This window comes from Phoca vitulina, unplaced genomic scaffold (assembly GCF_004348235.1).
Source record: "Phoca vitulina isolate PV1807 unplaced genomic scaffold, GSC_HSeal_1.0 scaffold2, whole genome shotgun sequence".
Taxonomy (NCBI): domain Eukaryota; kingdom Metazoa; phylum Chordata; class Mammalia; order Carnivora; family Phocidae; genus Phoca; species Phoca vitulina.
The window spans coordinates 96,861,630-96,885,664 of NW_022589705.1; the positions used below are offsets into that span (position 1 = coordinate 96,861,630).

The 24,035-nt window shown below is 54.1% G+C and overlaps 2 protein-coding genes across 5 annotated transcripts; one reads left to right on the forward strand and one right to left on the reverse strand.

The window, feature by feature from the left end:
- Window positions 1-144: 144 nt before the first annotated feature.
- Window positions 145-13,152, reverse strand: RNF207 (ring finger protein 207). Of its 4 annotated transcripts, XM_032394892.1 has the most exons (17): window positions 12,190-13,152; window positions 11,414-11,546; window positions 10,138-10,282; window positions 9,979-10,060; window positions 9,829-9,904; window positions 9,628-9,753; window positions 9,172-9,218; window positions 8,852-8,924; window positions 8,695-8,763; window positions 8,174-8,242; window positions 7,995-8,092; window positions 6,942-7,128; window positions 6,608-6,793; window positions 6,287-6,338; window positions 5,846-5,963; window positions 2,087-2,167; window positions 145-1,058 (listed from the first exon to the last, which is right to left on the reverse strand). In XM_032394892.1, exons 1-17 carry the CDS (start codon window positions 12,378-12,380, stop codon window positions 887-889), a joined length of 1,905 nt encoding a protein of 634 aa, XP_032250783.1. In that variant the 5' UTR covers window positions 12,381-13,152; the 3' UTR covers window positions 145-886. The 4 variants fall into 4 exon arrangements, with proteins under 4 accessions (XP_032250783.1, XP_032250755.1, XP_032250765.1 ...); XM_032394883.1 differs by lacking the exons at window positions 145-1,058; window positions 11,414-11,546; window positions 12,190-13,152 and adding exons at window positions 1,835-1,933; window positions 2,302-2,411 and having other exon boundaries at window positions 6,266-6,338; window positions 9,172-9,242; window positions 10,138-10,886; XM_032394864.1 differs by lacking the exons at window positions 11,414-11,546; window positions 12,190-13,152 and having other exon boundaries at window positions 6,266-6,338; window positions 9,172-9,242; window positions 10,138-10,886.
- Window positions 13,153-16,125: 2,973 nt separating this feature from the next.
- Window positions 16,126-23,517, forward strand: RPL22 (ribosomal protein L22). The gene is made up of 4 exons (XM_032394917.1): window positions 16,126-16,206; window positions 18,024-18,128; window positions 20,701-20,825; window positions 23,316-23,517. The coding sequence occupies exons 1-4, from the start codon at window positions 16,195-16,197 to the stop codon at window positions 23,458-23,460; spliced, it is 387 nt and encodes a 128-aa protein (XP_032250808.1). The 5' UTR covers window positions 16,126-16,194; the 3' UTR covers window positions 23,461-23,517.
- Window positions 23,518-24,035: the final 518 nt, after the last annotated feature.

Here is a 24,035-nt window from a genome sequence, read left to right on the forward strand (position 1 = left end):
AACCAGATGTATTTTGCCCACTCAATTCAGTTCTGAATGCTAATCTCTAACCAGTTCGTTATGACAAGTTCCTCCTGCCCATTAGGCTCCCAAGGGTTTGTGATGCTCCAGAATGAGTGTCCCTGCTCCAAAACAGGTGCAGAGGTGTTGGATATTGATGTGATGTTTTCGTGTGTTGATGTGCTGGTCTGCCTGGCATGTGGAAGCCATTTGCTGTTGGAACCACTGAATAAGCTGGATATCTGCTTAAAATGTGGCTGTGTGGACATTTTACCTCCAAAACTTTAAATTTTCGGTCATCTGGGTTAATTTTCCTTTTTAAGCATTTGTGACATTCCACCTGACAGAAAGGGCAACTGGAAAAGCGAGAAAAAGTTGTGGAGAAGTTGTGACCATCTCCTGCCGCACACGCCACCGGCTGCTGCTTTGTTCCGTGAGCTCAGTCCTTGTGTGAAAGGAGAAGACCGGAGTGGGGTTTCGTCTTTGCCGAGTCCATGCTCAGGTTGCTGGGTGGAACCAGCAGGGCCAGAGCTGCACAGTGCTGGAGTCTCCCTGTCTCAAGTTTGGACTGGTGCGGGCTGATGGAGTGCGGGGCCCCGCATGCAGACGCGAAGGGGGTGCCAGGGCAGCGAAGGGCTTTTCCACATGGACTGGGATGCCGTCCGCAGCCGCATGATGGGGACCAAGACTTCGTGCAGTGTGAACACAGGGAAGAGTGAAGCTCAGCTCAGGCCAAAGAATCGGAAATGAGGACCTATCAGTTTCTGGGGTCTTCTGCTGTTTAGTGATTACCCTTTGTTTCATGATGGGAACAACCTTTTCTTAAATATCCCAGTCTTGATGTGCATGCTGTAAAATACCCACCCCTCAGGACCAGTCCCATTTGCTAAGTCGGGCGCTCTCTCCGTGTGGGGATATCACCCCCGTTCTTCTGTCTGGGTTTATGAGGGTCTTTATTCTTCAGTGGAGGCTCTTCTGTGAGGCTGTTCAGAGTCCGGCCGTTCCCTCTAGGTTCTGATGTTTTCTCTCTCTTCTCTGTGACACTCACTGGGTCATTCCTAAAGGAACACTTGACGTGAGGTCTACTCACCACCCCCATGCCAGCACTAACATCCACTGGGGCCAAGGCTTTTGGAATGGGAAGCCTTTCTGGAAGCACCCATGGGTGAACCAGAACTGTATCATCTCCTAAAGGATTCTCATCCCATTTTTTTCTTTTTTTTTTTTTTTTAAGATTTTATTTATTAGGGAACACAAGCAGGGGAAGCGGCAGGCAGAGGGAGAAGCAGACTCCCCGCTGAGCAGGGAGCCCAATGTGGGACTCGATCCCAGGACCCCGGGATCATGACCTGAGCCGAAGGCAGATGCTTAACCGTCTGAGCCACCCAGGCGCCCCTCTCCTCCCATTTCTAATGATTTTTAGTTGCCCAAACATCTGCAGTTCAGGCCTTCTCAGAGCCTTGTGGTGAAAACAGGTTTGAACGGACACTCCCCTGGAGCATCTGAGCAGAACGTGGTGGCAGGGAGGGTGAGACTAGTTTCTGGCCTGTCACAGCAGCAGACTGCGCCATGTCCTCCAAGCTCTGCCCGCTCTGATTTCTGCAGCCCCGTTCTCTGCCCTGTGGCGAGCACACTTAACTGAGAGCAGAATACTGAAAGATCAGCCTGTGACAGTGATGTATCTGTTCCTGCGCATTCCTTTCTTCCTCTGGCAAGTATTTTGGCAAACACCGTGTCTCCAGTGAATAGTGATGCTCTCACATCAAGAAATGACCCTCAGTCACTTTCTCATTTAAGTGACTCTGAGTCACTTGGTGTAAATGCACTCGAGCCAGTCTGCAACCCTCGGCGGTGTGAGCAGTGCAGGCAGCAGCCATGGCCGTTTATAATTCTAGAACGCCGGCCACCTCTGTCCTCCGTGAATTCTCTGGCCCTGTATTTTACAACCAGACCCAGCCGAGCCCATAGAGCTGGTCAGCATCAAGCCTGGGCCAAATGGGAAAGAAACCCGGGGCCTGTCCCTGTGCCTCATGTTTGTCTCTGAGATTGAATCACTTGCCACTTGGGCTGGGAAGACTCGCCTTACCTGGCCTGAGTCTCACTGTTGGCGCTGTCATCACGCGTGTTTTGTAGGTGCTCCGACTGTTCGTCCACTGGCGCCTGAAGCCTGTGAGAGAGAGTTCCCGGGAGGCTTGAAGGCAGCAGAGTCGGCCGCTGCCTGTCCTGCAGCTCTCTAGACAGAGCCAAACTGAATGAGACACTCAAGAGACCTGCCTAGGGTTTTGGTCCTCAGATACTGACCGAGGGCCAGGGCTGCTCTCAGGACAGTTGTGTTGTGGTCAGGAAGACGTGCCGAGGTTGGGAAGAAGGTGCTGCAGGACCAGGCAGCAGGGAATGGCAGGAGCAGAGACCTGTGTGGAGAGGATCTCTGGGACAGTCTGAAGCAAGAACATTCCGGGCAGAGGCTGGGAGGGGGGAACTGGTCTGACTTCTCTGGGTAACTGAAAGGCCATTATGACTGGGGTGTGGTGAGGGGCTAGTGTGGTTGGAGGTGGACAAGGAGGGTCCCAAAAGTGCTGTAAGGCCCTGGAGTGATGGGAGGTCTAGGCTTTAAGAAGACCATTAGCTATGGAACACCCTAGAGGGGCCGGAGAGGGTCGGTGATGGTGGCTTGCCCTGGGGCTGCCATGGGGACAACCGTGGGCTGAGACAGTCATGTTAGCAGGACTCCTGGATTGGTTGGAAATGGTTCGAGGAAAGGAAAGGAATCAGAAGGTCCCCGGCCTTCTCACTTGGGCATCTGGGTGATGTGATGCCCCTCACTGCAGGGGGTGTGGGGGAGGATATGGAGTCCTGCCATTGGGGATCTGAGGCACCCGTGACAGACGTGTCCAAGTGGAGACCCCCAGGAAGGGGCAGTTGGAGAGGGGTCTGGAGCTCAGGAGGGCCTGTGCTGGAAGGGCTTGGAGGTTGTCGGTGTCGCAGTGGGATTTTAAAGTTGGGGGGATGGATGAAGCCCCTTCAGCATAGGGTGTGGGATGGGGAGAGGCCCTAGGACTGGGCCCTGGGGAGAGCTGACCCTTGGGCACTGAGCAGAGGTGGCAGAGTGGCCAGTCTAAGAAGGGACCCTGAGCGGCAGGAGGGAAACCAGTGTGGGCTGCCTTAGAACAAGAGAGGAGCGTGGTGAGGACGCCATGAGCACTGCTGGGAGACCGAGGGCTGCGGCCAGAGGCCACTGACCACAGCTGGCCACAGGAGCGGGCTCGGGGGTGGGGCTGCCGGCAGTGGAAGACCAGGAAGCAGAGGCAGCAACACCAGACACCTGGAGAATGGCGCCCTGGAAAGGGACAGAGGCAGCCTCCCTCCTCCCCACAGACCTCCAGGAAATGGGCTCTAGCCTGAGCTCCTTTCCCTTTGCCAAAACTGGCCACAGGCGCCATTTCCCCACAGAGCCAGGCCTCCAGGAGCACATTACTTGAAGCTAGTTTCTCACCAAAGCAGAGCGCCCAGAACGAAATGCACACCAATTATAAGAACGAGGCTTGGTACGTGTGCACAGCCTGAACAAGTTGGGTAGGCGGCACCCAGAATCACCTCCGTCCAGAGTCCCCCCGGGGGTCATCACCATCCCGCCTGCTAATGCCAGAGGATAGTTGTGTCTGGTTTTGAGGTTTTATAAACGGAATTGCTCGGTAGGTGGAGTAAACGACTTTGCGTGCCGAGGAGACACGGCAGCTAGTCCTGGGTAGGCCGGGATGCCGTCACAACTGTGCGGGAGCTGTGCCGAGTCTAACCTCTCCGCACGCATGTCAGAAGGCTCACTTGAAGGGTGGCTTGGAAGTTCTGGACGAATGTACAATTGCACACACTTTAATTTTCCTTCTTCCTCAAACTCGATAAAACTCTAGTAAAGGGGCCAAAACAATAGGGGAAGAAACTTCTCCAGGTTGAGAACAGAAAGGGGTAACACCAAAATGTTTGAAGCTGGAGGGCACGTAGTCAGTGGTTAACTACCTCAGCAGACGTGAGAAACCCAAGCTCAGAGTGGACAGTGGGACAAGCCAAGGCCCAGCTCCGTTCACACCACAGAATCCTAGCGGGCCCAGCAACTGGCAGCCTCCTCGCCTCTGCAACAGGGAGGACGGGACAGAAGTAGGGAGGGGGGTGACAGTCAAGATCCTAACGCAGAGCAGCTGCCCCTCCCGCGCCCCGCCAAAGGGTTAGTCTCTGGGAGGGTACCACACACAGGTGAGAACTGCTGGAAAGCAGCTCTGCCTGCAAGTGCTCCACGTGGTGGCCTTCAGGAAGGAGGCTGGGGAAAACAGAAAAAAGCCCTGCCTACCCCGATCCCCTGCAACGAAGCGCCCCCACGTGCCCTGAGCATCCAGTCTGCCCCTGCCCCCAGCTCCTAATATGAGCACATGATCAAAGATGACCAGACAAAAGCCTTTAACGTGGAAGATGGAAACCTAAACAAACAAACTTGGAGGAAACAGACTTGAGGAAGAAAAAAACCAACAAACACCTATCAGCCTCAGAGGGGTAAGAAACTATGTCCGTGAAACAACAGAAGGCTGTGAAAAAAAGTCTAGGGTACAAAACAAGAGCTCTTGGAAATGGAAAACAATGAAATTTTGAAAATAGCTCTTGGAAATTTTCTTCAAAAAAATGAACTCAGTACAAGGGTTGGAAGAAAAAGGACATCTCACAGAAAGTACAGCAGAGAGACAAAGAGATAGAAGAAAACACCGAGAAGGCAAATCAGAGGGCCAGCCCAGAAAAGCCAATATTCAGTAATAGGGATTCCAGAAAGAGAAAAATTGAAATCAACTCACTGGTTCAAAAAGATGTGTGTCAAAACTGAAGGACATGAACTTCCAGACTGAAAGGACCAGGTCCTTTCTAATGGATGGAAGTAGACCCTCACCAGTGGGAAGTTTCAAAACCATGGGACCAGAGAAAATTCCACAAGCTTCTAAAGAGAATAAGTAGGTCTTGTCACTAGGATTAGGAATCAGAATGCCTTCACACTTCTCAAAGACAGCCTTGGAAGCTAGAAAATAATACAGCGATGCTGTCAAAGGAGAATCATTTCCAATCTAGAATTTCAATCTAGAATTCGATACCCGGGAAAACTATCAGTCAAGTGTGAAGGCAGACTAAAGACATTTCAGACTGGTGCTGTCCAAAATATAGACCTCCTGTGCACCCTTGTTCAAAGAACTATGGTGGGTTGGTGGACTCCACCAAACCACGAAAGAGGAAATGTGGGATACAGGAAAGAGATCAAAGGCAGGGGTGAGGCAAATGGGAGTCCCCAAGAGGGTGGTAGAGGAAGAGCTCAGGCTGACCGCTGTGCACCAGACCTATAGGGCAACCAGCCCACCCTGGGGCCAGGTAACTCAAGGGACAGGCACACTGAGGACCTGCCACCAACATCCCTTTGCTACTGTAACACCTTTTGATGCCCAAGTACAGTGCTGAGAGCCTAGCCTTGTCTAGACTTGGCTTAAGCATGTAGTGAGGAAGTTCTGTGCTCTCTTCCATGTCCTGTTGCCCGGATCTACTGAGGGCTGTCATTACACCCACAAGAAGTATCTTTTGCTTTGACCTATTCCTGAGGGCCAGAGGTGGGCGATTTTGTGCCTAGAAGCAGAAACTCAAAGCAGCCCACTCATTCTGTGTTTTTGGAGATGTCCAGAACCTGGTCTGCCCAGATGCCCTGAGTAAACTCTCATGCCCTGACCCACTGAATTCCTGAAAAGAGCTCTTCTGAATGTGTGGCACCTTTCCCACACACATTCTTAAGTGTCTTGGCTCTCCTGTGAACACGCCTTGGTCTCACCTGGGCTCCAGCCGCTCCTTCACCTTGGCAATGGAGCGGACGTAGGGCGTGATCTGCTTGGTGATGGTGGTCAGGTAGGCATTCTCCTGCTTCAGCTGAAGAAGGTCATGGAGCTGGGCTGTGGGAGCCAAGGCCAGAGCGTTGGGTCTTGTTGGCTTCAGGTTCTTACTGTCAAGCCTCGTACCATCTAAACATCCCAACTACTTCAGCAATTGCCTCTTTAATTAAAGGGCAACGTAGGACTTGTGAAGGCATTCTGCTTACTGAATCCTGACCTCATATGCATCATTTTGGGGCATTAGCAATTGTGGGGCAAAGTCAAGGACTACGGGGAAGAGCATGGGAGTTTGTATCTGGTTAGTGGGTAACTGACTTCCTGCCCCTGCCAGCACGTGGGTTAGCTCCAGGAAAGGGGTGCACCCAGCAGCAGTTGCCTGCGACCTTCGTAAATCTCCTGCTCGTTAGCCACCCGCTGGTAGGATTCCTCCCAAATCTGAAAGAGAAAGTGAGTTGGACGTTGTATACAGCCATGAGTTGGAATTTCCATTGGTGGCATTTCTGTCCTCTAGCTACTCAGGGCCATAGGGCACCCCCAGCTAGTTCACATGGTTCCAGGCGGCTAAGACCCCAGTTCCAGAGCTTGCCACACGAGGGCCTCATGTTGGACCAGGCCAAGGTCCTGTTTCTCTCCCCTTCCTGTCTTGGGGTAACCCATGTATAAGGTGACAGGTGGGGCTAGGTGCCTGGGAGGGGAGTCGCTACCTCCTGGAAGACTGCTCTCATCCCCTCCAGGGAAGCGTACTCCGAGGCAATCTGCGCGTCCACCTGCAGCGACTTGTGCAGGATGTCTCCCATGATCTCTGCCTTGATGAGCGAGTGGTGCTTGGTGAGGTCCCGGTGCAACTCTTGTACCTGGTCCTTCAGGTTCTGCATCTCTGCCTGCAGGCGCTGTGCAGGGAGACCCAATGAGTGCCTGTGGTTCCTGCGAGGCTGTGTTCACTGTGGGGGCCAGGTGGCCAGGACTAGATTTGGCTACTGCACTTTGGTGAGAAGGGGTGGAGCCTTTCCCAGCCCGCAGCTCCCTGGCCCCACTCACCCGGTAGGAGTCCTCATAGTGGCGGCAGTGCTCTGTGAACGGTGTGTCCTCCCCCTCCGCCAGCAGCACCTTGGTGCTGATGGACCGGTGCAGCGTGGGCTTTTGGACCGGCGACCCCACCATCTTTCCCACTGGGGAAGGGCAGCTGGGCCCCATCAGCACCTTGGGGCCTGAGCCTGCTGCTAGTCTGAGGAGAGAGCCAGTGTGAATGCAGAGTGGGGGGGGAGGGGGCTGGGAGGGTCTTCCCCTACTCCAGGCTCTCAGCCTCTTCCCCTGGACTGCCCGCCAGAACCACCTAGGGTCTCTGAAAAAGCCTCTGCAAGCCCCACCCAAGACCAAGGACATCAGCATGGTGTTTTATTTTTTTATTTTTTTAATATTTTTATTTATTTATTTGAGAGAGAGAGAGAGCACAAGCAGGGGGAGCAGCAGAGGGAGAGGGAGAGGGGGATGCAGGCTTCCCGTGGAGCAGGGAGCTGGATGCGGGGCTCGATCCCAGGACACTGGGATCATGACCTGAGCCAAAGGCAGACGCTTAATCCACTGAGCCACCCAGGCGCCCCAGCATGGTGTTTTAAAAAACTGCCCAGGGAAGTGTCAACGTACAGACAAGAGTTCATCGGGACATGTCAGGGCTGGTCCGGAGTAAACTTTGTTCACTCACACATGGGACTCTGGACATTTGGCCTGATGCCCAGTCTCCCTTGACTGGGGCCCTGGGGTCCCAGGCACATACATCCAGCTCAGGCATTCTCCTAACTCCTCCTGTGTCTCTGGCTCTGCAGACTAAGGCCCGGAAATCAGGCCTTACCCCAAGCTGCCCCTTCCCTTCAGTCCCTATGCGCCCCATTCTGGGTGGCGGAGGCTGCAGTGGGAGCTGGGGACAGTCCCCGGCTCCTCCCCATCCTCCCCTAACCAGGCTCTGCGCCAGATCGGCCAGGGACTTCCAGCCTCTGAGGAGGGCGACAAGCAGCCAGTCCCCACTGCGACGGGTACCTTGTGCCGCCCCCCACAGCCCGTCCCCGTGGCAGGGAGGGTACCCCAGCTGCTTACGTGTTGGTGCCGCCCCCAGCACCTGTCGCCCGGCGTGGCCCCAGCAGCAGCAGCGGCTCCAGGCAGCGTGCAAACTCGGCGCGGTGGTCGCTGGTGATCTGGGCGGCAGGAGTGGGTGGTGAGGCGGCCTTTTCACCCGCTGGTCCCACGGCCCCAGCCCAGCCCCCTCCGCCGTGCACCTTGCTGTTCTGCGCTGGCCCGAGGTGCTGGGGACGTGTGACGATGCCCTGCAGCCTCTCCATCAGCTCCTGCAGCGAGAGGAGGGTGCTCAGGCCCATGTGGGGGGGGGGTGGGGACGACAGTGAGGCCCCATGCCCCCCCAAGGCAGGGCTGTCTTTGGCACTTCACCTGCTGTGCACTGGGGGCTCCAGCCCTTCCCTGGGACTGTCCCAGAACCCCTACACCACCCCAGCCCCCAAATCCACAGGAAAGTCGGGGGTGGCTGGACTCCCGGTAGACACTCTACGCTTTGGGGGAGTGGAGGCTCATCCTCCCTTCCAGGCTTCGCTGCCCTTTTAAAAGGGACTCAGCTGGCCCCTAAATGGTTTGCAGATGATGGTGTGGAGGAGGGGAAGGTAAGCCCAGAGAGCCCTGGTCCAGCTGAAGTGGCAGGCTGCCAAGCCCTGAGGTGGCAGTCGGCTGTGCAGGGTGGGCTGCAGGTCGGGAGCGGGGAGACCCCTCAGGAGCTAGGGGGACTCACATAGCCCAGGTCCAGAAACTCAGCTTTATTGGCCAGGCTGAGGAAGGAAGAGCAGATGACCAGGTGAACCTGTTGGGGGGACCCTACTCAGTACCTGGCCAGGGCAGGGAGGCCTCTGGGCTGGGGTGGCCAGCCCTGAACCCCCAGCTCCCCTTACCTGCAGGGTGGGCAACAGAGTGGCCAGGTGGGAGAGCTGCTCCTTGAAGGCCTTGTCCTTCTCTTCGTATTGACTGGGGGAGGGGCGGGCAGCCTCATCTCGGAGGGGAGGGCTGCTCACCCCCACCTAGCTGGAACCTCAGAAGCAGGAACTTCCATCTCCCCACCACCTTGGTTCATCCTCCCTGTCAGCACTTCCTGCACCCTGAGCCACCCTGCCCTCTTCACCCCAAGGTCTTGCTCCCCAGGGTGGGGCAGGGTCTGCCCAGGTCCAGGCAGTGGGGCCAAGGGGCAGGGGGTGGAGACCCCGCCACCACTCACCTCTGCACGGCCCGCAGCAACAGCGCTTTCCTTTCTGCCAGTTTGTCCTGGGAGGGACCGCCTGCTTCTGACTGGGCATGCTCAGCCGGCCCCCTCCCAGCGCTCACCCCCTCCCGGGGCCCAGCGCGCAGCTGGCTAGGCTGGCTGTGGCTCTGGCCTCCTAGCCCTTCCTTCCTGCATTCCCCGCCCCCCCCCCCCCCCCCCCCCCCCGCCTGAGAGCCCTGGTGCCCTCACCTGGAATGTCACCTCCTGGGGGGGGACGCCTCCCCGCTAGCACCAGCCTGGGGCTGGACCTCTCCTGGCCACGTGACTAAGTAACTCCTGGAAGGAGCTCCATGCTTGCTGCCCTGCCTCACTGCAGACGCCCCAGGCGCGGGAGGTGGGCTGTTGTGGGCACCGGCTCATGGCTGCTGAGGATGCTCAGCCCGTGGCCGTCCAGCGCGCACCGCCCCTCACCTGCATGCTGCCGAAGAGGGCATGGATGGCGGCCTCCTCCTCCGCCGCGCTGCGCCGCACCTCCTCCACCATCGCCTCCAGCAGCGCGATGGCCTCGCGTGTGGCCGTCTGCAGGGCCTTCACGGCCTGGGAACAGGGCGGCCTCAGCCTGGCAGGCGCGCACATCCCCGGGCCCCGGGGCGCGGGGGACCCCGCGCTCACCAGCACCGCCTGCTCCAGCCGCTCGCAGCCCTGCACGTAGGCTGACTCGAGGTCCACGCAGTGCGCCCGGCTCTCCCTGCGGGGAGCCCGCGCGTGAGCCCCGCTCCCGGCCGCCCTCCCGCCCCCTCACCTCCCGCTCTCTCTACCCACCCCTGCATGTCCCGGAAGCAGCGGATGCACAGCAGCGACTTCTTGTCGGTGGAGAACATGATGTAGGGCTCCGCGTGCAGCGCTGCGGCGGGGGCGGTGGTGAGGGCTCCGGGCAGGCCCACCCCGGCCCCGGGCCCCCACCTGGCACGCCGCACTCACTGCACTTCTGGAGCACGTCGCGGCTGCGCTGGCCCAGGGCCACGATGTCGTGGCGCGCGAACATGCGTGCCCGGTGCGTTTCATCGCGGCAGCGCGCGCACAGCGGCTGCCCGCACGTGTTGCAGAAGTACGTGGTCTCTGCATCCTGAGGACGGAGGACCGAGCGCAGCCTCAGCCTGCCCACGGCCTGGGGAGCCTGAGCCCGCGCCTGTCACTGAGCGCATCAGTCTCAGCCTGGGGCAGGCACGCGGCTACGTGCAGCCCTTTCCTGTGATCCTGACGCTCTAATATACCCGGTTTACAGATGAGAAGAGACAGTGAAGGGGGGGTGGGGCGTGGCAGAAACATTCTACCTACAACAAAATTTCAAACTTGAAGGCTTTTCAAGCCCTCCTTGGCACCCTCAATAGTGGCGAAATGACAGTGCCCACCCTGGCCATCTGGAGTCACCACGAGGCTGGGAGAGGAAAGGGGATGAGGGCCAGTTGGTGCCCCTTCCCTAGGCCAGAGCCAGGGCTGAGAGTCCAGGTCTTGGGCTGCAGCTGTGGCTTTGACCCCAGCAATGGCTATGAAAGCACAGACCCCAACTCCTTACTTTGGCATTCAAGGCCATTTCCTCCCCTGCTCTCCCTGCCTCCAGCCCCTATCCTCCTGCTGGTCATCTCTCTACTGCTGGAGCTCACCTATCCCAGTACTAGCCCAGCACACCCAGAGCTTTTGATCCTGCAGGGCTGTCCTCCTGGGACTTGGGGTACCCCCCCCCACCACCCACACAGCTTCCACAGGTCAGAGTCCCATGTGTCTTTCACAGCCCAGCCTGAAGCCTAGCCTCTGCTCCTTTCATAGACTGGGGGAGGGGGCGGGGGGGGCAGGAACACCCCTCCCCACTAGCACATTCTCCTCACTTCCCCTTGGGCTGCAGGTAGTTGCAGACAGCTCCCCGGGTAGCAGTGGGCCCTGAAGGACAGGCCAAGCCTGTGCACTGGACCGCCCTTCCTGGAGGTCACAACTCCACCCTGAGTTGGGGACCAGTAAGCTCTCCCCAAATCAAATGACTTTAACCTCTGCCACTATCTGCTAGTGCTTCAAGTCACTTATTCTGGACCTCAGTCTCCCCACCTGTAAAATGGGGCCCACATTTGGGATCCAGGGTGCCTTAGGTTTTGGAGAATCCACTGACGGATAATGGTCTAAGGACATGTTGGGCGCACACTGGGAGCATCAGGGCCGTCAAACCTGGCACCCTCGGTCCCGGCCCACCCCCAGGCATCCCTGCCTGCTTGCTGCACTCCAGGTCACAGTTGGCACAGTGCACCACCTCCGTGCCATCCCCTGAGCTGTCCACCAGGAACTGCAGCAGCCGATCCACTGGAGGGAGCCCGCTGGGGCCCTTCACCACCGTCTGGTGTCTGTGGAGAAGCTACAGCCAAGATCCAGATGCCCCTTCCCCACAGCTCCCTATCTCCATTCCCACCCCCCACATTCCAGGCTGGAACTAAAAATAGGGCCTGGCATCTGCTATAAATATCTCACCCAGTGCTCACTCTGACCCTGTCCCTCCCTCTGCCCCATCCTCGGTGAATCCTGGGGGCCCTTGGGGTTGGTGGCAGCCTGGAATGTCAAAGGTGGAAACCTCCCCCTCAACCGCCTCTCATTGCATTGCACAAATTTAGGGACACCACTAGTAACTCGAGCCAACATAACCTGCTTATGTTGACCTAAGACTCAAGGGATCCCCAAAGTGGATTTCTGGGAGTGTTATGACCGCTGTGCCGAGATCCTGTACGGTAGCAGCACTGCGAGGCGACATGACCTATGTTCTAGCCTCGCTCTTGCCTCCGGACTTTCTATGGAAGGTCTTTGGCCGGTCACTCTAGGCCTCGGTTAACCTGCTCTGTATAATGGGCGGGAGCCTGCGCACTGCGGTGCGGAGAGGTGCGGGCTCGGTGCGGCGCAGCCAGAGCCTTGCCTTCCCTACATCTAGTTCCCCACCCACACGGAGCCAACCTCCCCGGGCGCGGCGGGTGTCTGTTGGGGCTTGGAGGCACTCACTGGCACAGCGGGCAGGCGAGGCGGCCATCGGTGGCGCGGCCGCGCAGGCAGCCGGCGCAGAAGTCGTGGAAGCAGTCCAGCAGGCACGGGCGCTCGAACTGTGCGTGGCACAGCGGGCACACCAGCGGGTGGCCGCTCGCAGCGTCCAGGGCGCCCAGGCCCTCCAGGGGCGCAAAGATAGCTCCCGACATCTTCTGGGAGAGCTCAGGAAGGCAGCGGGGCGTGCCCGGTGCGGGGACCAGGCCGCGGAGCCCGCGCCAGCCCCCGCGTCGCCCTCGGCCTCCGCGCGCGGCTCCCTCCTCTCTACCCGGCCCGCACCCGACGGGGCGTCCAGCGGTCGTGGAGCGCTGCGGTTGGGAGCGCCCGGGGCAGGGAGAACGGGCAGGAGGCGTGCGGAGGGGTCCTGTGCGCGCTCCCCGCCTCTCCCTTGCCCCCTTGGTGGCCCTGGAAGGTCAGACCGGGCAATGCGTCCTGTCCACCGTCTAGCCGCCTCTGCTTCCACTTCGCCCACCTCACTCCCTCACTCCCACCCCAGGAATTCCCCTCCGGGTGTCCTCTGGGTGACCTGCAGGCGACACCCCTTCCTCGCCGGGCCGCAGCACGGCTCGGGCACGGTGCTCGCGTCCATCGTTCCCAGGCCGGCGGCTGCGCCTCGCCCCGAGGCTGGAAAAACCCGCGCGGGGCGAAGGTCCGAGGCTCTGACTGGCGCCCGCCCGGGACAACGGAGCCCGGAGCCGCAGGAGCGCCGCGCAGGGCGGGGCCCGAGGACCCTGACTCTGGGCTCCTCGGGGGTGCGGAGGCACTGGGCTAGACCCGCTCTCTCCCTGCGGACTGGGGCCGGGACGCGAGTGAGTCTGCGGGTCCCTATTTCTTCCACGGCCAACTGGGGGCGCCAGAGAGCAGCGGCCGCCCCTCCGCAGACCGCCGGGCGCTGGAGAGAGCGCGTGGTGGGGGCTGGGATCCCAGGCCTGCCTCTGGCCGGTTGGGGTCTCGCGGCCAAGTCACTGACCTCTCAGAGGTGAAACAGGGCCGGCCTCTCGGTGATGCGCGCGAGTTTAATGAAGTGAAATGCGCCCACTAGGCTTCTAAATAATTAAGGTCCCCACCCCATCACCAGCCGAGTTCCCAATAAGAAGGGCTGGGCTTGGGAGGGGGAGGAGGTTCTGAGCCTTTCCGGCAGGGCTCCCTCTGCTGTTCTCGGCCTGGCCAGTGCTCGTTTATCCCAGTGTTATTTTCTAGAGTGCCTTCCATCTTCAGGTCATTATCTGCCTTCTCTGCACGTGTTATTCTGAGCTCTGGGAAAGCAGCCTCTGTCTCTGCCTCTCTTGAAATCAGAGTCAAGCCCAGAGCCTGACCCACAGAAGGTGCTCAATAAAGTCTTACTAATCAGTTAGAAAAAGCTAGGAATTAATATTCAAGCTGGGTTTTGAAGGATGAGTAGGTGTTTGACAGGGGAAGAAAGGAAGTGAATTCTAGGGGGAAACCACCTGTTCTCTTAAGGGTCCTCTCTACCCTGGGTTACATTTGTGCTCCAAGCAGCAATAACCGTAATAACAGTGGCTAATGTGGGCCAAGGTACTATTCAAAGTTCTTTTACCTGTATTAATTCACCTAATCCTGAACAACAGCCTTAGAAATTAGAAAATGTTCCCCTAGTAAGTGGCAGAGCTGGTATACAAAACTGACGGGGGCTTTATAAATGAATTATGCAGTAGTTTCTCTCAGGACGGGCAGTAGGAGATGGATGTTCACTCTTGATAAGCAGGCTTATTCCATCCATTCTTGTCTTCATCTGTTACTGAGCAGAGCCATGGGCCATACACATGGGAGGGAACACAGCACAAATAGACAAGTATAATAATGACAGACTGTGCTAAATGCTCCAAAGAAAATTATCAGGATGATGTGAAGGAGGGCAGCTGGGAGGGCACACTAGGTAATCATGGGCAGAGAGGGGCACTGAGCCTGAGACCTTGCAGGACAAGAAGAAATCAGATACAGGAAAAGCCACAAAGAGTTCAAAGCAGAGGGAGCAACAGGTACAAGGCCCCAGAAGCTGGAAAAAATGTCGAGCAAAGTACAGTAGACCAATGTGTGTGGAGACTCAGGAACTCAGGGTTGGGGTGGTGCTGAGGATGGAGGGGTAAGGGGTAAGGAGCATGGGTTTCAGTGTGGGAAGAAGGATGAGGGGTGGAGTGAGGTCATGGGGGTGAGGGTGGTCTACTTGATATTCTAGACTAGAGATATCAAGGAGACCATTGGTTGTATGTGTCAGGAGTCCAGGAAGACTTGGGGAGTTATATTTAAAGGCACGATCTTGGGTCATAACAAAGGTCAAGTGCAGATAAAGATGAGGGGAGCGGCCCTTCAAGTCCAGGGAAGAGGAGGGAGCAGCAAGGAGATGGAGAAGGAGTGGCCAGTGAGGTGGGAAGAGAACCAGGAGAGAGTCCCAGGTCCTGGGGTCCCAAGGAAGAAAGGTCAGCAAGGAGGAGGGAGTGACCTACAGTGTCAGATGCTACTAAGGAAGCAGGAAGAGGATGGAAACCTGACCCTGGTCCTGAGCAGGGGGACATCACCAGTGACCTTAATGAGAGCTGTCCCCATCACTGGGGCACAAGGGCCTGACCAGAGTGGGTTCAACAGGGAGCTGATATCTTGGGGGGGGGTGTGCAGCTGGGTTGGGCTGGGGTCTCTAGGGAGAAAAAAGGAGACTGGTTCTCCAAGTGTTGGAGTAATTGCAAACTGGATTCAACTACTGTGTCTGGAATGTGCCATCCAACGGCTACTACCAGGATGAAGAAGCAAGAGTGGGTGACATTGACAGAAGAGGAACAAACAGGAAGCAAACAGGATGATGCCCCTCCAGCCCCTACTGAAAGAACAAGAACGGCAGCAACCGGCAAAGCAGGAATGTGGTTTGCAGGCAAGAATAGCAGGATGGGTTTGGTACTTGGTCACCGGGCACAAAAGGCCTGAGTTTAAGCCTAGACCAGTCAGTATGGTGTGTTTCCTCCAACTCAGGATTCGATTTCTGCCAGATGAGGACATTGCAGCCAGGTGCGTGGAGGACTCATGCAACTGAGTGGTTACAACGAAGGACCCCAGGATGTAACTGGTAAGGACAAGAGGGGGTGAGGATGGGTGGAAAGCAGTCCAGTCAATGGATCGTAGGCCTGGGGATGAAGACCCCGGCTACTCAACTTGTGGTGCATAGAACCCCACCACCAGCAGCATCTTCGGGGAGCTTGTGAGAAATGCAGAATCTCAAGCCACTGAGACCCACTGAATTGGAATCTGCATTTTGAGGAGATCCCCCAGGTGATTCCTGTCTACGTGCCAGCCTGAGAAGCGCAGGCACAAGAATTTTTGGAACTGGGAAACTACAAGGCACGAGCTGGAAAGCTAGGTGGTGACGATCGGAGGGTGGGCGGCTCGTATTTGAGATGGCGAAGGGGTCAAACTGGAGGGTGCACCTGCCTGCAGCCAGGAGGGCTAGCCCTGGGAGATACAGCCCCTGGGTACCTGCTTCAAGGCTGGGCACTTGAGGGAGGAAGAAGCCAAAGCGCATCTCGGGCATTAGTACCCCAGGACCAGAAAGGCCTCACCTCCCCAAGTTGGTGGGTTCGATTCCCATTCCACTAGCTGGTGATACATGGTTTCGTGAATTTCCTTATTTCTTTTCTCTTTCCAAAACTTTCAAAAAGTAGAGCGAACCCCTTCATCTCTCTTTGGGCTCGTCCAGTCTAGCTCCCCCCTCCGATCGCAGTGGGACAGGCCACCCGGCCTCCTTCCTCCCCGCACCCCACCCCCCCGGCCTGCAATAGGACGGGTTTTGCATTCGGGGAAAAGCAATCGCTCCCCGAACGTACAGAACAGGACGAAACGGTGGCGGCCGAGGGGCGTGGCAGAGCGATTGGTACGGCCTGAGCCCTGCGTGCTCTGCGCGCTGCGGGCTCTTTGCGTCTGCGTAGTGCGCCCCCCTCCCTTTCTGCCTCCGCTGCCGCCATGGCGCCCGTGGTTAGTATGGCTCCGCGTGAGGCCTCGGCTCTGGGGCAGGCACGTGGGCTTCGCTGGCCCGGCTCCTGCCCGGCTCTCACGGGCCGGCGCTCTGCAGAGGCCGGCCGGGGCTGGGCTGGCAGGCCGGCTGGAGCGAACCAGGGCCGCCCCGGGGCCCAGCACGTTGTGGGCGGAGGAGGCCGCGGCCTGGGGCGCTAGAGGAGCCCCGGAGCTCTCGGAGGCCGCGGCTCGGGCTCGGGCCCCTCTCTACGGCCAGCGGGGAGTTGGAGCGCCCAGGCTACGGCCTGGGCCCTTGGGAGCCCGGCCGGCGTGAGGCAGCCAGGGTCTGGGCCTGGTTACCTGGGCGGAGGGCGGGGAGGAGGTAGGGGACATGCCACCCTCGGGAGCCGCGCATCCGGGAAGCCTACGGCCGGGACTCGGGGACCAGTGGGAAGGTGGCTGGCCGGCTTGTTTTCAGAGAGAGGCGTGGGTTTGAGGCCCCTCGCAGCGTCCGTGGAGGAATTTAGTTCGTCGGGGCGCACCTGTACGGACCCTCTTTGGTCTAGGGCAAGGCCCAGCTCCATTCAGTTCCAGCCGGGCGGGGACCCGGCCGTGTGGCGCCCTCATGTCACTCCACCTGCAGCTCGCCGTCCTCGCAGGTTGCGTCGAGCAAGTCGTATTCCTGCCCCCCCTTTGTTGGGACACCCTTGTTAACATTTTCGGTTCACCTAACTCTTTCTGCCTGAGCAGGTTTTTAATGCCTATGCATTTGTATGCCTTTGGTTTAAAACCTTGATGGAAGGTTTGGAGCCCATTGTGGGCAGGTCTTTTACTAGCTGATTTGTATATGTCGGGGCTAGATCTTACAGCGACCCTTTTGATTGTTCCTAGGAAGAGACGTCTTGGAAAGAGATCAGTGAAGTTTGCAGTAGTTAAATGTTTGAAGAGTTGACCCAGTCAAATTTTAGATGAAATTCTTTTAAACAGGAAGGGAGACCAGATGTGTTCTTGGAAAAGTCTTTTTAGATTCTGTAAGGCTTTTTAGAGTGGACGCATAGGTGAGTGGGTAAAGTTGTACAGATGCTTTTTTAGTGGTGTTGGAGTTTGTAGAGGGAGAAGACTAATGGAAGCTTTGTGAGAGTAAAGGAACTGGATCCTTGTAGGATGTGCTCAGACTGATGGTTTAAATCAAAACCCAGAAGTTGATAGTGTGTTGTAATTAGAACCTAAGTTTTAGCCTTATCTTGTCCCAACTGGGCTAGATGTGTTGGTAGGACGTTCGGTTCCCTAGAAGGTAGGTGAGATAGGATTAAGGGAGAACAGCTTAACTGGATCAGGACCCTAAGTCTGGAGAGTTAGGACAAGTATTCATTTCAGATTAAAATTGTTTCAGGTATGCAAGGCATTTGTATGCCTGCCCTAATCCTGGAGTAAAGTGAGTGACACTTCGTTTTGGAAGTTTTATGGTAAATAAAAGGAAATGTTCCTTGTATTGTGGTTCGAAAGATAACAGACCTTCATGCCCATAGATTGGGGAGGCTGGAAAGTGTAAATGGGCCAAGAGTGCTAGAATGATGTGCCCTCCAAAAGGGCATGACTCCAGACCCCAAAGCTTGCAGAACAGTATCTTGGGTATTGCCCCTGGACGCTCTCGGGCAGAGCACAGTGTCCGGGCAGGTCTCCTGCTTGGCTACCTGGCAAGGGAGCAAAGCTCCACAGGTTTTGCATTTGTATGGGCTTTTCATCTCAGGCATTTTTGGTTTTGTTAACTTTTTGGTGGTTGGGGGAGGGGGGACTGGTTGTGCCTTCATCTCTTTATCATTTGTGTACCTTCTTAGAAAAAGCTTGTGGCGAAGGGGGGCAAAAAAAAGAAGCAAGTTCTGAAGTTTACCCTTGACTGCACCCACCCTGTAGAAGATGGAATCATGGATGCTGCCAATTTTGTAAGTTACACCCTTGATGCCACTCAGGACAGTGATGAACCTTCTGGGATGTTGCTGAGAAAACCTACCTGCCAGAGCACATTTCCGGTCTCAGGCTCATGGGCAGCCCTGCAGTTCTGGCTCTGCACAACCTTGGGACTTGGTCTGGTTATTTGTTTCTAAGTCTAGCTTTCTCTCACGTGTGTCAGTGGTGAGTAAACATCAGTGCTAGAGAACTACCTCAGTTTCTTCTCCCTCTTTCATTTTGTTTCCAAAAATGATTTTACTTACAGGTTCCCAGGGAACAGCAAACTCCACTGGACCCAGTGCCGCCTTTGCACTTGGGTGTGTTTAAGCATCAGCATTGGGCCCTGATCCTCACGGGACGAGGGCTTGCCTCCCCCGGCCTGACTGCTGGACAGATGGCAGCATTTCTTCGAGCTTCCCATTTTGTTAGGCATCAGGGCTGCAGTGTTTATGTTAAAATATCCTGCGTGCTGACTCGTAATCGGAGCTTGTTTTTTCCACACCCTGCTCGGTACTGATACCTTGCCCCTATATTTGGCCTCATCCCCCAATATTCTTCTATTTCAGTTATATCTAGAAAAATTAACCTCATTCCCACATTTTGACTCTGCAGCGTGGTTTTGGCGGTTGACTCTTTTCCTATTCCGTAGCCACACCTGGGGGTTCAGACCTCTTGTGCACAGCCTCCTCACTCCTCATTTGCTCCTCCTTGCCAAGATAATAGCATTAACACAAGAGTAATTTCAGGTGAAAAAACCTAAAGACTCAGCCTATGGCCACTAATTCCATTGACTGGAATTCCAGTAACCTCTTGTGACCCCGTCCCCAGGAAGTCCCCAGATCGGCTCCTTAGTCTCTTCTCTTTGCAGTGACTTCTTATTTTCTCTGGGGCCTCTTTTCCCTCCTAACCTTTGTGGCTTCTTCCAGTTTGTGTCTGTGATGGCCCTGCCCTGGTGTCCTTTCCCTCTGCCTTCTCTACACTCACCTGTATATGTGATTATTTTTCCTTCTAGAAGTTTCTGTAGGATAAAAAACTTGAGTCATTTATGAGTCTCAGATGCAAATGTCAGGATTTCTGACCTAGTCACTCTACCCTGTGCTCAGTTAACATATGGTGTATTGGAAGAATTTTTAATTTTTATTTTGTTTTTTTATTTTTTTTAAAGATTTTATTTATTTATTTGACAGCAAGAGCAGGAACACAAGCAAGGGGAGTGAGAGATGGAGAAGCAGGCTTCCCGCCGAGCAGGGAGCCCGATGCGGGGCTCGATTCCCAGGACCCTGGGATCATGACCTGAGCCGAAGGCAGATGCTTAACGACTGAGCCACCCAGGCGCCCCTAAATTAAAAAAATATTTATTTATTTTTTAAAGATTTTATGTATTAAGTTGAGAGAGAGAGCACAGGCCTGGGGGAGGGCAGAGGGCGAGAGACAAGCAGACTCCTGCTGAGCCTGGAGCCCCATGCGGGGCTCCATCCCAGGACCCATAGATCATGACCTGAGCAGAAACCAAGAGTAGGATGCTTACCCAACTGAGCCACCCAGGCACCCCAGTGTATTGGAGTTTTTAAAGAGGATTATAGGGGTTTGGGGCTGAAAGGGACTTCATATCATTGCAAGAGCAAGAAAACCAAACATTCCTTTATTTTTATCTTCTTTCTTCTTTCCCTTCCTTCCTTCCCTTCCTTCTGCCCACTCCGGGGTGCCTGGGTGGCTCAGTCATTAAGCGTCTGCCTTCAGGCCAGAACGCTGGGATTGAGCCCCGCATCGGGCTCCTTGCTCGGTGGAAAGCCTGCTTCTCCCTCTCCTACTCCCCCTGCTTATGTTCCCTCTCGCACTCTCTCTCTCTCCCTGTCAAATAAATAAATAAAATCTGGAAAAAAAAGTAGGCTCTATGCCCAGTGTGGGGCTTAAACCTACAGATCCTGAGACCAAGAATTGCATGCTCCACCAACGGAACCAGCCAGGTGCCCCCAGAGTCCTTTTTGACAGAGACCCCTGAAGTCCATGCAGTTGGATGACCCGTCCAGGCTTCCATGGGGGACTAGCATCTCTGGGCTCCTGGACTGCTGTCCTCGTGCTGTGCGTGCACAGGGCCCCTGAGCTGATGAAGAGTTTGGGTCTCTGCACGTTTTGCTCCTTGTACCGGGTTGAAGACTCCTTCCTCTGATGGCACTGAGAACAGTGCCTTATACTTCTTAGGTTCAGAAGCTGTAGGTACTTTCTAACAGTTTGGCCCTAGGTTTCCTGTCTTGTCTTACTTTGGCTTCTCAGTCAAGCCTTTTGTATAAGGGCACATTTGACCTCGTGTGTAAGCCGTCAGGTGTGTTCATGCTGGGATGTTTTCATGTTCTACACGGAGATAAAGGTGAATAGTGCCATTTTCTAATTGTTCTTAGATTTCAGACCTTGTATTAATAGCTGAAGATTGACTATAATTTTTTTAAAAGACTGAACCTTTGAAAAACAACTTTGTTCAGTGTTAGGAGCATAAAAACATACAAGAGTCTAATGAGTGGGTGGAGCTCTCACTTCACTAATTGATTGATTTGATGATTTCCGCAGGAGCAGTTTCTTCAAGAGAGAATCAAAGTGAATGGAAAAGCTGGGAATCTCGGTGGAGGGGTTGTAACAATTGAAAGGAGCAAAAGCAAGATTACTGTAACTTCTGAGGTGCCTTTTTCCAAAAGGTATGGGACAGATGAGTGTGACCTGCCGGCACCCTAGCACTGAGTCCCGCCCCCACCCCACAGGGATACTGCTGCCCCAGAGTCATTCGGGCTTTGCTGCAGCTGTTAATTCCTAGAATGGGGCCCAGTGCAAGGAGGCAGTGAATGAATGAATGTTATGGGGGTTAAAAGCATTCAATTTTTGATAGTTTTAAAAATTTCGTTTTTCAGACTAAGGTATTTCAAGCAGTAGAGATGCTCAGACTTGCTTACACAGTATTAAAAATGAGAATATTGCTTCTTTTGCCTCTAGATCACAGTGAGGAGCTTTCATTTTTATTTTACTGAAATGTAGTTGATAGTGTTATATTAGTTTCAGGTGTCCATCCTAGGCACTGATTCTCTACATTATTCAGTGTTCACCATAGTGTGCTTTCATTTTTAATTCTACTTATTTTCCCTGTAAGTGCTAGTATCATTGGGTGAGGACTCTGAGATCTCAGTTTAGACTGAAGCCATCCTTTTAATTCCTGTGGGCCCGTTTTCTTTCTAAGTCAGAGACCCCAGTTCACTTAGCCTGCGGTATTACACGGTGGTTATAAGGAATCGGACCTGTTTATACCTGGCTCCTAGCCCAGAGCCAGCATATTCTTAGGAACTTTCAGTCAAACTGAATCAAGTAGTGGGAAATTTGAAGGTGTATTAGGACAAATTGAGTATAGTTTAGCCTTTGCTTTTTAGCTTTAATTATTATCAGTCAACAAGTGACTTCCTATTCTGCCTGGCTCGAGTTCTTTTATTTGTGCAGAAAGAGATCTGATACCATGAGAGACCGGTGCAACCATAGGGTCTCCAGGGCGTACAAAGCCTACAACTCTTTGGGCTTTCGCAGCGCTCATGGGGGAGATGCTGTGATCTTCTGTGACCCGTTTCCACGCTTACTAACCTGGCGTGAGAATGGCTGCTAGCACCCCTTCCGTTTTCACAGATGCTTGTTTGTCCCCAGTGTGGGAAGACTGGAGCCTTCGTCTTCATCACTTTCCTCTCTCAGTGACGATAGTTTGACTGTCTTGTAGCATTCTAGGTGTTCCTACTCGAGGACCTTTTCTTGTCTCTGCACTTCTGTAGCTTTTTCCTTAGTTTCTCAACGTTCTTTTATGACAAACTTTAAACCACCTGAAATTAACCACCTTACCTGAATACTATATGGTAGAAATAATAAATGACAGAAAAGAATACTTTTTAGATGGAACGACCAAATTGATTTATTTTTATGTAGGGAAAAGAGGATAGAATTGAACTGAGATCTTCACATCTTTGTGAAGATTGCTTTGTTGACAAGTAACACTGTTGAACAGTATTCATTTCTTGGAGATGGTGAGTCTGTTGGGGTTCATTAATACTTGGGTCCTTGCTAATAGGCCAGTTTGCCTGTGCATCTCCTTTAGTCCCCATAACGGTCGGAAGAGATGGTAAGTATCAGGAGTCTCATTTCATAGAGGGAGAAACTGAGGTTTGGAAAGGTTAATTTGCCCAGCAGTGAGTTGGCTTGGTGTTCTATTCCCTCTTCTCGCTCTCTCTTTTTTTAAAGATTTTATTTATTTATTTGACAGAGACACAGTGAGAGAGAGAACACAAGCAGGGGGAGTGGGAGAGGGAGAAGCAGGCTTCCTGCAGAGCAGGGAGCCCGATGCGGGGCTCGATCCCAGGACCCTGGGATCATGACCTGAGCCGAGGGTAGAGGCGTAACGACTGAGCCACCCAGGCGCCCCCCCATTCCCTCTTCTCTTTTTGGGTTTGGGAAGATGCCCCGGGGCCTCAAGAGTACACAAGTGAGAGAAGAAACAAGATCGTAGGCTTTGTGTAGTTGGCATGTTGAGCCCAGAAGCCAGTTGCTGCATTGATAAAACAGTGAGTTTTCTAAGCAGTTTGCTGTGGTGACTGCTTAGCCATCTCCAGGGCACAGCAACCACACTAAGACTGAGTGCTCTCACTTGCAGAGAGGGAGCAAGGGCAGGGCAGGGTGGTGTCCTTTTCCCCAGGAGTTGGGTAGGGAGCGTCCCATCATAGAAGTGAGTGTATACAGCAGCCCTAAGAAACAATCCCGATCATCTGAACAACCTCAAAAGGAGGTTCAAGTCCATGAGGTGTGATGTATGGGAAGTACTTGGAGCTCAGAAATCCAGTGATTTCTCAATAAAAAGATACTAAGATTGTGTGCTTAATTGTTAAGTTACTACCATGATATCTTTCTCCAGTGGTCACTAAAAGCCACTTTATAGGTATTTTGCTGTGTTTAATGGACAACTGTTATATCTACTCTGTTCTCATTTTTATTGCCGGTTTAGATGAAATGTGGCTGATATTTTTGGCCTTATCTTTGCCATTTTTGAATGGTGGGAGAACACCCTGAATTGTAATGATTTGAATGCATGGGTTTCATAAAAGGTGCAGTGTTTGAGAATGCTGGGAGGCCCTGTGGTGGAGTTCTCAAGTGTTCTTTCTCTGCAGGTATTTGAAATATCTCACCAAAAAATATTTGAAGAAGAATAATCTCCGTGACTGGTTACGTGTGGTTGCTAACAGCAAAGAGAGTTACGAGTTGCGTTACTTCCAGATTAACCAAGACGAGGAAGAGGAGGAAGATGAGGATTAAAACTCATTTATCTGGAATATTTTGTATAAGTTCTTAAATAAAAGTTAGGAACCAAAATGGTGGTTTTCCTTGTATCTCTGCAGTGTGGATCGAACAGAAAATTGGAGATCATAGTAAAAGCTTCACTTGGGCTGCCATTCACTTATTTGTAATTAGACTTTTTTCCTGCTTGAAAATTTTAGTTTTTTGTGGTAAGAAAAGCAAAATAAGCTCCTTTAAGGGAACTGCCACTGATTTGACCTTGAGCAGGTGGTTAAAGGTGTGGAAATGTGCGCCCTTCAGTCACTATTTTACTTCAAAAAGCGGGACAGTTTTATCTGGTGCTTTTCTCAAAGATTCAGGTATACTAACGTCGGGACTTCTAGTTCACTGAGCAAAACCAGCGACTTCTTTGAGGTTCTCTTGCAGGAAAAAGGTAGTGTCAGTAAAAAAGCAGGGTTCTGGGGCATTTCAATATTTGGTTACAAATTACTTGCACACAATGACTTATGTATGTTAATCCTTTTTCTTCCTGTAGAAATAAAATGTCCTTTGGCGCTGCTGCATATTCTCCTACCCTCCAGGAAAGAGTCTGG

What these genes read in the sequence shown, in the direction of transcription:
- RNF207 (XM_032394892.1), bottom strand. Translation starts at nt 12,380, where the DNA reads ATGTCGGGAGCTATCTTTGCGCCCCTGGAGGGCCTGGGCGCCCTGGAC. An exon ending in CGACGTGCTCCAGAAGTGCA is followed by an intron (nt 10,061 to 10,137) that starts GTGAGTGCGGCG and finishes CCCCCGCCGCAG; the next exon opens with CGCTGCACGCGGAGCCCTAC. An exon ending in TTGCTGCGGGCCGTGCAGAG is followed by an intron (nt 8,925 to 9,171) that starts GTGAGTGGTGGC and finishes CCCCTCCCCCAG; the next exon opens with TCAATACGAAGAGAAGGACA.
- RPL22 (XM_032394917.1), top strand. An exon ending in TCATGGATGCTGCCAATTTT is followed by an intron (nt 18,129 to 20,700) that starts GTAAGTTACACC and finishes TGATTTCCGCAG; the next exon opens with GAGCAGTTTCTTCAAGAGAG. An exon ending in GAGGTGCCTTTTTCCAAAAG is followed by an intron (nt 20,826 to 23,315) that starts GTATGGGACAGA and finishes CTTTCTCTGCAG; the next exon opens with GTATTTGAAATATCTCACCA.